The 15,501-nt window shown below is 35.5% G+C and overlaps 1 protein-coding gene across 1 annotated transcript in view; it reads left to right on the top strand.

Annotated features, from left to right (window-relative positions):
* The window catches only part of LOC141499238 (meprin A subunit beta-like), a 75,443-nt gene that overhangs the window by 33,962 nt on the left and 25,980 nt on the right, over positions 1-15,501 (top strand). The window contains exons 6-9 of the mRNA XM_074202069.1: positions 6,968-7,186; positions 8,577-8,729; positions 12,861-13,076; positions 14,917-15,357. Coding sequence (XP_074058170.1) covers positions 6,968-7,186; positions 8,577-8,729; positions 12,861-13,076; positions 14,917-15,357 — 1,029 coding nt within the window. The remainder of the gene's footprint in view (positions 1-6,967; positions 7,187-8,576; positions 8,730-12,860; positions 13,077-14,916; positions 15,358-15,501) is intronic.

Raw genomic sequence — 15,501 nt, 5'->3', positions numbered from 1 at the left:
CTTTGATCTCCTAGTTTGCTTATAATATTTTTATGTCTAAATCCTGTATCCATTTTGATCTTATCTTGGTATAGGGTGTGAGATGTTGGTCTAATCCAAGTTTCTTCCATACTAACTTCCAATTTTCCCTACAGTTTTTATTGAAGAGAGAGTTTTTATCCCAATAGTTGGACTCTTTGGCTTTTTTTTTAGGTTTTTTTTTTTACAAGGCAAATGGAGTTAAGTGGCTTGCCCAAGGCCACACAGCTAGGTAATTATTAAGTGTCTGAGGTTGGATTTGAACCCAGGTACTCCTGACTCCAAGGCTGGTGCTCTATCCACTGCGCTACTTAGATGCCCCTCCACTGCGCTACCTAGCTGCCCCTCCACTGTGCTACCTAGATGCCCTGACTCTTTGGCTTTATCAAACAGTAGATTACTATAATCCTTGCCTACTATTGCACCTAGTCTATTTAGAATAATACACTGATCCACCACTCTATTTCTTAGCCAATACCAGACAGTTTTGATCACTGATGCTTTATAATATAATTTTATATATAATATATAGTATAATCTTTAGATCTAAGCCACCTTCTTTTGCACTTTTTTTCATTAAACTCCTGAAAATTCTTGACTTTTTATTTCTTCATATGAATTTACTTACAATTTTTTTTAACTCATTAAAGTAAATTCTTGGAATTTTTATTGGTAGGGCACTAAACAAGTAGTTTAATCTCAGTAGAATTGTCATTTTTATTATATTAGCTCAGCCTATCCATGAGCAGTTGATATTTGCCCAGTTATTTAAATCTGATTTTATTTGTGTGAGAAGTATTTTGTAATTGTTTTCCATTAAGTTTCTGAGTCTGCCTTGGCAGGTAGATTCCCAAGTATTTAATATAGTCTGAAGTTACTTTGAATGGGATTTCTCTTTCTAGCTCTTTCTGCTGTATTTTGCTAGTCGTATATAGAAATGTTGAGGTTTTATGAGGGTTTATTTTTATCTAGCAATTTTGCTTAAGTTGCTAATTGTTTCTAGTAGTTTTTTAATATGATATTTTAGGATTCTCTGGGCATACCAACATGTCATCTGCAAAGAGTGAGTTTTGTCTCTTCCTTTCCAATCCTAATTCCTTCAATTTCCTTTTCTTCTCTTATCGCTAAAGCTAACATTTCTAATACAATATTTAATAGTAGTGGTGATAATGGGCATCCTTGTTTCACCCCTGATCTTAGTGGGAATGCCTCTAGCTTCTCCCCATTGACTATAATGCTCATTGATGGTTCCAGATAGATACTGCTTATTATTCTAAGAAACAATACATTTATTCCTTCACTCTCTAGTATTTTTTAAAAAGATTTTATTTATTTTGAATTTTATAATTCCCCCCCCCCCCAATTTTTTTCCCTCCCCCCCACCTCCCACAGAAGGCGGTCTGTTAGTCTTTACACTGTTTCCACGGTATACATTGATCTAAGTTGAATGTGATGAGAGAGAAATCATCCCCTTAAGGAAGAAACATAAAGTATAAGAGATAAGTATAAGTATAAGAGATAAGTATAAGTATAAGAGAAAATTACATAATAAGATAACTTTAAAAAATAATTAAAGGTCTTTGGTCTTTGTTCAAACTTCACAATTCTTTCTCTGGATACAGATGGTATTCTCTATCTCAAATATTCCCAAATTATCTCCAATTATTGCACTGATGGAACAAGCAAGTCCATTATGGTTGACCATCACCCCCAAGTTACTGTTTTGTTGTACAATGTTCTTCTGGTTCTGCTCATCTCACTCAGCATTAGTTCATGCAAATCCTTCCAGGCTTCCCTGAATTCCCACCCCTCCTGGTTTTTAATAGAACAATAGTGTTCCATGATAACATATACTGCAGTTTGTTAAGCCATTGCCCAAATGAAGAACATTCACTTGATTTCCAATTTCCAATTCTTTGTCACCTCAAATTCTAGTGTTTTTAGTAAGAATGGGTGCTGCATTTTTTTCAGACTTTTCCAGCATGTATTGATAAAATCATATGATTTCTGATAGGTTTTTTATTGATATAGTTAATTATATTAACAGTTTTCCTAATATTGAACCAACCCTGCATTCCTGGGATAAATCCTACTTGGTCATAGTGTATTACCTTAGTGATGACTTGCTGCAATTATTTTGCTAATGTTTTATTTAAGATTTTCACATCTATATTCATCAGGGAGATAGGTCTATAATTTTCTTTCTTTGTTTTGACTCTTCCCTGGTTTAGGTATCAACACCATATCAGTGGCATAGAAAGAGTTAGATTTCTGTCTTCACCTATTTTTCTTTTTCTTTCTTTTATATTGGCAAGGCAGTGGGATTAAGTGATTTGCCCAAGTTCAGATCAGTAATTATTAAGTGTATGAGGCTGGATTTGAACTCAGATCATCCTGACTCCAGGGCCAGTGTGCTATTCACTGTGCCACAAGCTGCCCCTTCACCTATTTTTCCAAAAAAGTTTATATAGAATTGGAACCAATTGCTCCTTAAATGTTTGGTAGAATTCACATGTGTATCCATTTGGCCCTGGAGATTTTTTCTTAGGGAGTTCAATGATGGCTTATTGAATTTATTTTTCTGAGGTAGGGTTATTTAGATATTTAATTTCCTCTTCATTTAACCTAGATAACATATTTTTGTAAATATTCATCCATTTCACGTAGATTATCAAATTTTATTGGCATACAGTTGGGCAAAATAATTCCAAATTATTACTTTAATTTCCTTCTCATTGGTGGTGGGTTCACCTTTTTCTTTTATGATACTAGCAATTTGATTTTCTTCTGTCTTTTTTAACTCAAATTAACCAGAAGTTTATCAATTTTCTTGTTTTTTCCATAAAACCAATGGTGAGCTTTATTTATTAGTTTTATTTATTCAATAGTTTTCTTGCTTTTGATTTTATTAATTTCTCCTTTAATTTTTAGAATTTCTAATTTGATATTTAATTGGGGGTTTTTAATTTGTTCTTTCTCTATTTTTTTACTTGCATGTTTAATTTGTTGATTTCTTCTTTCTCTAATTTATTCATGTAAACATTTAAAGATATAATATATACCCTGACAACTGCCTTGAATATATCGCATAAGTTCTGGTATGTTGTTTAATTATTGCCATTATCTAGGATGAAATCATTAATTATTTCTATAATTTGTTGTTTGATCCACTCATTCTTTAAAATGAGATTATTTAATTTTCAATTAGCTTTAGTTCTATCTCTCCCTGGCCCATTATTGAGTGTGATTTTTATTGCATTATGATGTGAGAAGGATGTATTCACTATTTCTGCCTTTCTCCATTTGATTATTATCTTTTTATGTTCTAGTACATGGTCATTTTTTGTGTAAGTGCCATGTACTACAGAAAAAAGTATATTCCTTTCTATACCCCTTCAATTTTCTCCAAATGACTATCATGCTTAGGTTTTTCCAACAATCTATTTGCCTCCTTAACTTCCTTCTTGTTTATTTTATGGTTAGATTTATCTAAATCTGAGAGCGGGAGATTGAGGTCTCCTACCAGTAGAGTTTTACTGTCTAGGTCTTCCTGTAACTCATTCAACTTCTCCTCTAAGTGTTTGGATGCTATACCATTTAGTTCCTTTTGTTGTTGTTGTTGTTGTTGTTTTAAGGCTTTTTCAAGGCAAATGGGGTTAAGTGTCTTGCCCAAGGCCACACAACGAGGTAATTATTAAGTGTCTGAGACTGGATTTGAACTCAGGTACTCCTGACTCCAGGGCCAGTGCTCTATCCACTGTGCCATCCACTGCGCCACCTAGCTACCCTCCATTTGTTTTTAAAAGTCAAATCTTTTTTTTTTTGTATCTCCATGAATTCTTTTTTTTTTTTTTTAAGTTTTTGCAAGGCAAACGGGGTTAAGTGGTTTGCCCAAGGCCACACAGCTAGGTAATTATTAAGGGTCTGAGACTGGATTTGAACCCAGGTACTTCTGACTCCACGGCCGGTGCTTTATCCATTACCTCACGTAGCCACCCCTCTCCATGAATTCTTGCTGAGTTTTGTCCAATTTGAATCTTACTTTAAGATATTGTTATATTTTATGTAATTATATTCTCCAGAGTTTCTGTCTTAAGATTTCTTTTCTCCATAGTTGATTGTTATTGTTTTGCTGTTGTTATTTTCCAATTTTCCACCTTTAACTTGACTTTGAAATTTATTTATTGCATTTTTTTTGCCCTTCTGTTTTCACAGCTAGTTCTGGGGTCTTTAAGTTTACAGTACTTCCAAGATGGTGTGATCTAAGGAGAAGTGTGATATTAATCTCTTCTTCTAGTTTCTAGAACTTTCTCAGGAAAGGCATTCCCTCCCTTGTGACAACAAGCACTAGTGGTACTTCTCTGTCCTGAATTGTGACCAGGTACCTAGACACCTGCTCTTCTTCTCTGTAACTGCTATCTGGAACCTGGGCTCCTGCTTCCTTGCAACCACAAATCCTCTTCTATGCATTGGAACTGGGTCCTGGAATTGTGTCATGAGCTTTAGATCTTACAAATAGTTCCTTTTTCTGTCCTCAGTGCCCACATATGGGTCCACTGTAATCTCTTTCTTGCCATGTTCAGTTTCCCGACCATTTCCAGGGGAAAAGAGTTCTTGGTATGACTGCTCCTATTTTTGTCATTACTGCTGCTGCTTCCAAGATGGTTGTTTTATTCCCAATAATTCTCCACCCCAATTTCACAGGCCTTCTGACCTCTCCTGCATTGTCTTGAACTAGAAAAATATTTTATTTTGACCTTTTGATGATTTTGCTGGTCTAGGATTTGATTTGATGTCTTATTTTAAAGGGTTTTTTTGGGAATGTTAGAGAGAAAATGACTAAAATGCTCCCTCTCCTCTGTCATTTTGGCTCCATCTCAAGCTAGATAATTCTTGGGTAGGGTCTTGGCAATGAGTATAAGTTACTTATGGAGCACATGAGCTAAGAATCACCAAAGAATTACCCCTTCAGAGGTGAATTTTCTATCTATAGTCAATCATGATCTATTCAGATAGTTGTGGAGTTAATATTTGTGGGAAAAATAGTAATCTACTATGGTGAAAGGGAAGCTCAAGAAAGAAAATCTGAAGAATAACTATGGATATTGAGTTTAAGGATGAACCTCTGCATTACCACTCCAAGGTCTAGTTCACCTTTACTCCTGAGTATCTAAACAGCTTTGCTGCTATTCAGTGATTTTTGGTCCTGACCAATGTAACATTTTTAGAAGGTAAAAGATGATGTTTAAGACTTGAAGTGTGATGATAGTCAACATATGCTCATGATAACAAATTCCTGGGTTTTCCATAAAGTTATATGACTTTTTTGGAGTGGATAGATGGAGGTCCTATGATTTCAACATTGTGGTAGAATAAATCTACTAGTGCAGATCACCACCTTGTCTAGAACTTATTGTCTTAGAGAGTTACTTCGGAGCACTGAGAATTTAAGTTATTTGTCCATTATTATTTCAGTAGTTCATTTCAATGGTAGGACTTAAGTCTAGGTTTTTTAATCTTTTTTTTTGCAAGGCAATGGGGTTAAGTGACTTGTCCAAGGTCACACAGCTAGGTAATTATTAAGTATCTGAAGCTGGATTTGAACTCAGGTACTCCTGACTCAAGGGCCAGTGCTCTATCCACTGCGCCACCTAGCTGCCCCAGGTTTCTTAATCTTAATTCCAGGAATCTATCCATTTTGGAAGCATGACAGGAAGTTTTTGGGTATAATGGAATCATAAAACTTCAGAGCTAAAAATGACCTGAGAGTGGTAGGAATAGAATGGAAAGGGCATTGTTTTGGAACTCAAAGCATTTAGGTTTGAATTCCAGCTTTTGACCCTTACTGGCTGAATAATTGTCAATGGACTGAAGATGGGCACTGAGATCCCTTCTAATCCTCCAATTTTGTGATCTCCAATAGTCATTTAACTTTATTTAGCTTTAGTTTCCTCATCCATGAAAAGGACATGTGTATTATACTATGTATTCCACTGGAACATTAAGCATCAAATGAAATATTTTACTGAAAGTGTACTATAATTGTAAAGCACAATATAAATGTCAGTTCTTTAGTCTCAGAATGTATCCATATCACATAGTTTATTTTTATTTTTAAAGTTTTATTGTGAATTTGACAGTCACCAGCAAACATAATAATTTTCATATTCAAAGGACATAAAGAAGTTTGAAATGAAACTATGAATCTCCCCTGTAAAAGTTGTTTTTTAACAAGTATATAACATATTTAATGTGGTAGTAACAGCACTGCTATTCTTTTGTCTGTGATCCTTCCTGAATTTTCTTCTATTTTCAACTATTTAAAAAATGTTTAATCAATGTTCTTTACTTTCTTTTCTTTTTTTCTTTTGCATCAATATCACCTCCCCCTTAGAATTTCTTTTAAGTCTCCACAATACTTCAGGCTGTCAAAAAAGAAAAGCAAAAGACAGCTCTTGTCCTTTAGGAGTGCCAACAAAATTCATACTTTGATAAGAAAACAGGTGTAGTCAAGCAAAATACATTCATGTTGTATTGTGTATGAAGTATGTGCATACCACACACACAGAAATGTCACACTAAATAGTACTATATAACATGTTTTGGTGGATACAGGGTAGGCCAGGAAGTCAGGAAGACTTGAATTCAATTCTAAACCATACTAGTTCTATGACTAAGGATTAATCATTGAGCCTCTCAATGTCCCCAAGTAATTCTCTGAGGCCATAACTTAGAACTAAATTGCTGATCTGCACTAGTGGGATGAGTTTCCTTACTGGGAGCCCTTCACATTGATGGAAGAGATTCATGAAAGACAACATTATTCCCAACTACCTTGTATCTGCTATAAGATAACTTAAAGTTCATAAATGTGAAGCTTTTAAAATTTAATTTTATTTATGCTTATTTTGTATCATTAATATAATTTAGTTTATTATTTTTATTTTAGGCACAGAGGCATATTTCAAGTCTTATAGTGATAAGAAAATAGACTCTCTGAATATTCCCTATGACTACACATCCTTGACACACTATAGCAAAAATGCCTATCCAAAGGGACTAAGCCCAACAATTGTGACAAAAGACCCTTACTTCATGGATGTGATTGGGCAACGAATGGATTTCAGTGCTTTTGATGTCAAAAGAGTGAATCAACGCTACAACTGCTGTGAGTATCCTGTCCTCTAGGGTAACCATGACTGTTTCTTCCTATTCTGTCAGGAAAAGTTTCCCTTCATTGGTCCCTGTATTTAGTTATAATGAAAAATGAGAGAACAATTAGAATTGAATCTGCATTGTGGCAACATGATGTTTTAAGTAGGCAGTTTGGGGCAGTAGATTTGAAATTAGCAAACCAAGAACCAAGTCATGGTTCTGCCATCAATTGTCCATGTCACTTTGAGCAAGCTAATTACCTCAATTTCCTCCCCTATAAATAGGGGAAATATTTTTACCAGCATTCTCTGAGATTTATTTTTGTATAAATTATAAATCACCATATAACTGTGACCTATGCTTGGACTATGCTTATTGGAATCAACTCCTAGTGAGAAAATTCTCCCTGACAATGTAGTTCAATGCTTATTCTACAATTTATAATTTTGGAGTGTTGCCTTGGGGTACTGAGAGGCTAAAGGAATTATCTAGATGAGAGATAAGAATCCCCCCCCCCTTTTCTTTGTGTCCCTGTACTTAGCACAGTGCCTAGCTTTAGAGCATTCAATGCTAGTTGACTGGCTAACTGACTAACTCAGTTTTTATGTGTCAGAAACAGAAGTTTATCATAAAGAGTCCTGATTTCCAAGCTAGTCCCCAAATTCTATAGCAGAGGAGTACAACTTTTTGGCTCTTCCGGGTCACATCATCCCAAAAAAACTTGTCAAGGGTCACACATAATCTTGACTTCCATACCTTTTTGTTGGAAGATGTGGCCCAGAAGAGTTAAAGGTTGGACACTCCTGCTCTACACTGCACTGACTCCCTTAAATACTGTTGGCTGCATTGTAGACTGAAAAGTATTTTTCTTTTAAATATATCTTCTTGATTGGAACATATCTGATCCTTTGTGGGGTATGGATTGATATTTTTCCTTGGGAATTTGGCATCAGAATTTATCCACCATACAGACAGGTTTCTGAAGGACTGCTACAGAACCAGGAATACCTATATCTGACATATTGAGAACTGTTTTCAGACAGCAAGTATTTGGATGACAATGATAAATGCAAATGTCTAAGGAGGAGAGATAGAAAAAAGCTGGACTATTGCTCAGTCAGCTCAGTAATTTCAGGAAGATAGAAAGAAATAGACATTGACTCAACATATCCCTTAAAAACATCTCAAAGTAGGGCAGCTGTACTAAACTGCTGCTTTCTTTTCTATTTTGATTATGTGAGCTGGCATTAATCAGAACTATTCAGGGCACTCAACTCATTGCCCAAGACATGCTCATCTCCATTTTCCCTTCAATGCCTTCCTTCCTCAGTTCTCTTATTCAAAGAACTAAAAAGCTTACCATATTGACTAGAGAATTATTCAATGATTTTTGTCTTCTGTAGCTTCTTCCCTAACCTTTATGGATTCGTGTGATTTTGAACGGGAAAATATCTGTGGCATGATTCAAAGCTCAGAAGATAATGGTGACTGGCAGCGGGTTTCACAGGTGCCTGGTGGACCTGACACTGATCAAACATACCTGGACATGTGCATAGGTAAGTACCAGGAGTTGATTCTTACATACATTTCTTAGACCTCTTAACATTTGTCTTTATCAACTTAGTCATGCCCTAGGATCACAGATTTAGAGCTGCAAGGAACTTCAGAGGGCATCTAGTTCAACCTCTTCATTTTACAGCCAAGGAAATAGATGTTCACAGAGGTTAAGTGTCCAGGGTCACACAGGTAGGAAGTGCTCCAGGTCTCCTTGATTCCCAATCTAGGAAGTTTATTTCTGATGCTTAATGAAAGAAGCTAAATGTTGTCTAAAGGAAGAACGGGGTCTTATTTCTAAGATCTATCATTTTTATTAGACTTATTATTTAGTTTTAGACTTATACTAAGAACAGATTGGAAATTTGATTTATTGCTATAGCAAATTAAAATGATTAAAGTCTCTTCCCTTATCTTCCTGCAACTGCAACAGCTTACTGATTATGGACAGTGGGGAGGTGGAAAGGACAGTGACTTTGGTATGATTGGGTTCTAGGTTTGAATTCTACCTATTATTTTACTATCTATAAGTCACTTAATCTCTTTGAATTTTCCTTTTTCTAAATGAAGAGCTTGGCCTCAGTGACCTCAGATGTCCCTTACAGCCCTAGATCTTTGGTCTCTAGTTCAGATCCTCGAATTTCAACCTAAGGAGAGATTTCTTCAACAATTGTGTTCCTGTGTGTATATGCTTTGTGTGTGTGTGTGTGTGTGTGTGTGTGTGTGTGTGTGTGTGTGTGTGTGTGTTTGTAGGAGGATTGTGAGAGGAGGTGAATAGTTGTGACTGTGCCCATTCCTCAGGAGTTCTCCTAGTGATAAGTGAGTGGAAAGGAGAAAAGGTGACAGGATGAGGAGGACAAGGAATCAAAGTCTCAAATCCCCTTCATATTCAGGACAACTTAATGCTTACAGTTACTTCCCTGTTTACCCATTTAGGTCAGGCAATTCTGTTTGCATTAAGCGACATGTCCAATTTGAAGGTATTATCTGAGAAAACATAAATTGTAGAAGGGATTTTTCTTTGCAGTTCTGCAAGGTATTTCACTAGACCCTTTACTAGACATTGCACAAGAGGAGAAATACATAGCATGCAATTTCTTTTTTTTTCTCTTTTAGTTTTTGCAAGGCACTGGGGTTAAAGTGGCTTGCCCAAGGCTACATAGCTAGGTAATTATTAAGTGTCTGAGGCCAGATTTGAACTCAGGTACTCCTGACTTCAGGGCTGGTGCTCTATCCACTGCATCACCTGGATGCCCCTCATAGCATGCAATTTCCCAGGAAAAGATGTGGTTGTGTGTGTATGTATGTATGTATGTGAGTGTGTGTGTGTGTGTGTGTGTGTGTGTGTGAGTGTGTGTGTGTATGCCTGTGTATGTGATAAGTATATTATATTTTTCTTGGAAAAATTTGATCTTCATGAAAATGGGTAAAAAACCTACAAGTACAAAAATACTTATAGTAGCTCTTTTCATGGTGGCAAAAAATTGGAAACTGAGGGGATGCCCATCAGTTGGGGAATGGCTGAACAAATGAATATGATGTAAAACTATTATTCTATAAGAAATCATGAGGGATGGGACTTCAAAATAACTTGGAAAGACTTGCATGATTTGATGTTGAGTGAAGTGAGCACAACCAGAATAATTTGTACACACATCAGCAACATTGAGTGATGGTCAACTATGATGGACTTGTTCATTTCAGCAGCACAATAATCAAAGACAATTCTTTTTTTTTATTTGTTTTGTATTTGCAAGGCAATGGGGTTAAGTGACTTGCCCAAGGTCACATAGCTAAATAAGTATTAAATGTCTAAGGACAGTCATCCTGATTCCAGGGCCAGTGCTCTCTCCACTGGGTCACCAAACTGCCCCATCAAAGACAATTCTAAAAGACTTTTGATGGAAAATGCCATTCATATCCAGAGAAGGAACTGTGGAGTTTAAATCAGACCAAAGCTTATTATCTTCAATTTTTAAAAATCGTCTTAAGAATTATTTTTTTTGTAATTTTTTTTCCTGTTTTGCTTTGATTCTTCTTTTACAACATGATTAATATGGATCTATTTTTAACATGATTGTACATGTGTAACATATTTTAGATTGCTTTCTTTCAGGGGGAGGGAGGGAGAAAAATGTAAAACTCAAAACCTTGCAAAAATGATTGTTGAAGACTACCATTGCATGTAGTTAGAAAAAAATAAATTAATAAAATATTAGAAACAAAAAGATTTGATCTCAGGTGATTGAAGAAAGGGGAAAAATCTTGGCAAATGACATTTCATTTATTCTGCTGCACATTTCTCTCTGCAGTTTGGTTGGGTTAAAGTGTTCTTAAAATAACACATTGCTAGTCCCAAACCTGTCATCTCTGATTCTGGTAACAAACATGTAAAATCAGATGCTAAAACTTAGGTTTGTTAGACTAAATTGAATGGTCACATCAAGACACTAAAAGAGACCGAATTCTAGGACTCTAGTGGGGGGTGTCTCAAAGGCATCTTGTTCAATCCTTTCATGTTATAGTTGAGTAAATTGTGCTAGAGGGAGATAAGTGATTTATTCAAGGTCATGGGGTCAGTGTCAGAGGTGGGTTCTGAATGCATGTCCTCTGACTGTTGAGATGATGTTCTTTCCACTCTAAAATTATTAGTATCACTTCTTTATAAACTGTCTGGAGTTTAAGGATAGGACCATCAGAGTTACCTTTCTTAAACTTCTCAGGAATGATCATTGTATAGTTAAGGAGAATTTGATAAGTGAAGGGACAAATTGCTCCTGTGTTCTGGTGGTGGGGAAAACAGGAAGGTAAAAGAATACAGGGGAAGACTGAAGCAAGTCTCTGACTTCAAGGATTTTTTGTTTTCCTTTTGTTTTGGAATTGTTATTACTTAAAATCAGAGATAATTGGTTAAGATTTTTTTCCTTCTACAAATATATTGTATTTTCTATAAAATGTGAACTCCTAGAGGGCAGGGACCATATTTCATTACATCTAAGTGTTTACTTTGAACATAGCCAGTACTGAGTAAAACCTTATAAAATAACTCTTATGTAGCTAGTTAAGAAGAAAATAACTCTCTGACTAGTCCCATGAGGCAAATTAAATAGAATTATAGTGATGACACATTAGAGCAGAGATAAACTTTGATAACCTCTAGCCCAAGTTTTACAGTTTTAGAAATCTGAGGATTTTTATAAATAAGAAAACTGAGGTTATGAAAAGATAAATGATTCACGCAATTTGGATTCCTCTGAACTGGTTGGTTCATTAGGGAAACTGAGCCAGACATATCCCTGGGAATAAAATAATAATTTATAAAAGCCCCACATCCTCCATCAGTTTACATTACTGCACTGGCATCTGAAGGTAGAATTCAAGAGAAACAATATGGTGCAGGAGGACACCAAACTGGAAATCAAAGGACTTAGGTTATGCCTGGGGACTGAAAGACAAGTTCAAGCATGGCCTTAGATGCTTACTAGCTCTGTGACACTGAGCAAATTGCTTAATCTCTGTTTGCAGCAGTTTTTCCATTTGTAAAATAAAAGCATTGGGAGCACTTGCATGCCAGGGTTGCTAAGAATCATGAGATAGCTGTATAATTCTTAGCTAGTAGTAAGCATGAAATGAATGTCAGTTATTAATATTTTCAACATCATGATTGGCTAGTGTGGCACAAGAATTCAGGAAGAGTGTCACTCAGGATCCTATTTTCTTCACAATTACTATTTCTGTAATCCTTGATACTGAGGTGAATTTACCTTTTCTGAGACAATATTAAAATATTTGACTGATAGGATGTAATATGATATTGACATAATGGCCCTTTTAATAGTATTATGGCTCAGTTTCCCCCCCTTGCTAAATGTGGTTAGGAGCTGTGTAAAAGTAGTGTTTTGTTATTATAAATATTGGTTTTTTAAATATAAATTCACTAATTGGTTAATATTTTGTTTAGCATAAACTCAGTCAGTTACTTTTCCAGGTGCTGACTCTGTAGATTGTAAGAAGTAAAAAAAAATCTTGAGCTTATGATGGTTTCATGTATTAATGTTAAGTACACCTACCTGTAAAATTTCCCTTTTGGGGTCAGTTTTCAAATCTCAAGTCTCTTTTCTGCCTTCTCCCAGGTTCCTGTTTCTTTATGTACTTCAATAGCAGTTCTGTGAACATTGGGGAAAAGGCAATCCTGGAAAGTCGATTATTTTATCCCAAGAGAAAGTTTCAGTGCTTGCAGTTCTTTTACTACAATAGTGGTAACAAAAATGACAAACTCAGGATCTACATCAGGCAATATTTCACAGGTCATCATCAAGTCTCTCTTAACCTGATGGGTGAAGTAAAAGGTATGAGATTTCATTCTTGGGGAAATTAAGCTTGACTTTTATTTAAGACCTTTTGTAACTCTTTTCTTCTCTTTCCTCAGCATGTCAGAGGCTTTCTTCTTTTATAATATAATTCTTTTCCCTCCCAAGAAGGCATAATGTATAATGATATCCAAAGGAGATAGTCATAGAACATTAACAAGGAAGGATTGGTTTTATGAGGAGTTAAAGAAAATTTTTTTTGACAGTTGAAGAAATAAAAAAGGGGATGCAAACAACTAAATTACACTGAAGAAGTTGAAGCATTTATTGAATGACCATATTGGGTGATTTTGCAGCTAGAATAAATAATTTAGAAAAGGGATGGTAGAGGACCTGTTATTTCCTTCTTCAGTCTAAGTTTGCAATTTTTTAATGAGTTAGTTACCACTCTACACACAGAATGGAGAGGTAGATGAAGTAATGAGGCTAGAGATGAGTTTAAATCCAACCTCAGATACTGAGTGCCATTGGGCAAGTCTCTTAACCTCTACGTGACTTCATTTTTTCAACTGTAAAATGAAGATAAGAATAATTACTTCCCCAAGCACATAGTAAATGCTTCATAAAGACTTACTCCTCCTTTTCCTATGTCAATAGGTTAGGTAAAATCCTCAGATATAAAGACATTAAAGAGAGTTGCTAGAGGAAGAATTTTTATGTAGTAATTTTTCTAAGTATTGGTACATTAACACTGGGGAACTAGTACTAAATTTGCCTAATTTGTTCCCAAAGAATGCATACATCTGTAGGATTTTTGAGGTAGTAAGATCTAAAAGTTCTTAGGTTAAAAAATATTAACAAGCACATGGAATGTTTAGGACATGATGGGGCTATAAAAAGACATCCAGGAAGGTTCTACTTCTATCACTACACTTTGAAGATCATACTGCAAGAGATAAACAAATATCATGGTAGAGCAACAAGGATGATGGATGAGGAATCTGAGGACCTGGGTTCAAATTATGCCATTTCCTAGCTGATAGTAAGGGGACGTCATCTACCTCCTGTCAGCTTTAACTTTGTCATCTATAAAATGAGTGAGTTCTCTATAGAGTCCTTTCTAACTCTAATTCCATGGTCCTATTGGTACATTCTTTTAAAACAATCTTTAATGTGACTATCAGAAGTAAGTGTAAGACTAGGAGGGCCATTGTCTTGATTCAGTATATTATTTCAAAGACCTGAGTTCAAATCTAATCTCAGACACTTGTGACCTGTTTGACCCTGGGCTAGAAATTTAAGCTCCATCTGCCTCAGTTTCTTCATCTGGGATTAGGGAATAATAGATGCTTACTAAATGCTTAAAAATAAATTCATTTTCCTGGGACCAGGTAAATTCCACAAATATCAAAATATTGGTGAGAGCTTCAAGATTTCAGAAAGTAATCTTTATAAGGATTCGTAGTGTTCTGTGTATTATCACTGGGAATCAGGTAGCAAACTTTGGTATTGTTGGGAGAATTAAAGCTTTTTGCAAACCTTATATAAATTCTAACTATTATTATTATTGTTTCTTATATTCTTGTGCACAGGACAGATATAAAACTTAAAAGTTGAATATAATTGTTTGCTCAGTCCTTCACACCTGGAAAGGTATAGGAAATTTCATATGTTACTAAAAATGTGCTTAAGCATTTTTTCAGCTTTTATGATATGCTGTGAAATAAAATGTTTGAATTGGAGAATCGATAGAATCATGCCATAAGAACACTATTGACTTATTTAGTCTTGGAGGCTATTATTAACTATTCTTATTCCTTAGTACATGACTCAGAAATTGACTGATTTTAAAAACCCAAGTGGTTTTCTTCTGTTCTAGATGTACCCACTGGGAGTTGGCAACTCTATCATGTATCATTGGCAGCCACCAGCAAATTCAGGGTGGTGTTTGAAGGAACTCGAGGAACTGGCCCATCAGCTGGTGGTATTTCCATTGATGACATCAACCTTTCAGAAACTTGGTGCCCTCATCATATCTGGAGGATAAGCAATTTCAAGAAAATCCTTAACTCAAAGGGAATCATCTATAGTCCTCCATTTTATTCTCCTGCAGGCTATGCCTTTCAGGTTGCGTTAGATGTACGTACTCATAATTGTGCGGGGATATATTTCTCCCTGATCTCTGGAGCCAATGATAAAAAATTACAATGGCCATGTGCATGGCAACAAGCTACAATGACACTATTGGATCAAAATCCTGATATTCGTCGACGCATGTCACATGAGAAGAGTGTGACTACAGATCCATTCAAGACATTAGGTATGGGATTTTTTTCCTTATTGCTAACACAATATATTAATTTCCATGGGAAAGTGGAAAGAGAGAGAAAAAGGGATAACAATGCCACTAATCAATCAGAGACCACTAAAAGATTTGGTACAAGATCCCAAAGTCTTTAAAGCA

This window comes from Macrotis lagotis, chromosome X (assembly GCF_037893015.1).
Source record: "Macrotis lagotis isolate mMagLag1 chromosome X, bilby.v1.9.chrom.fasta, whole genome shotgun sequence".
Lineage (NCBI taxonomy): Eukaryota > Metazoa > Chordata > Mammalia > Peramelemorphia > Peramelidae > Macrotis > Macrotis lagotis.
This window is presented reverse-complemented; position numbering and strand designations above follow the sequence as displayed.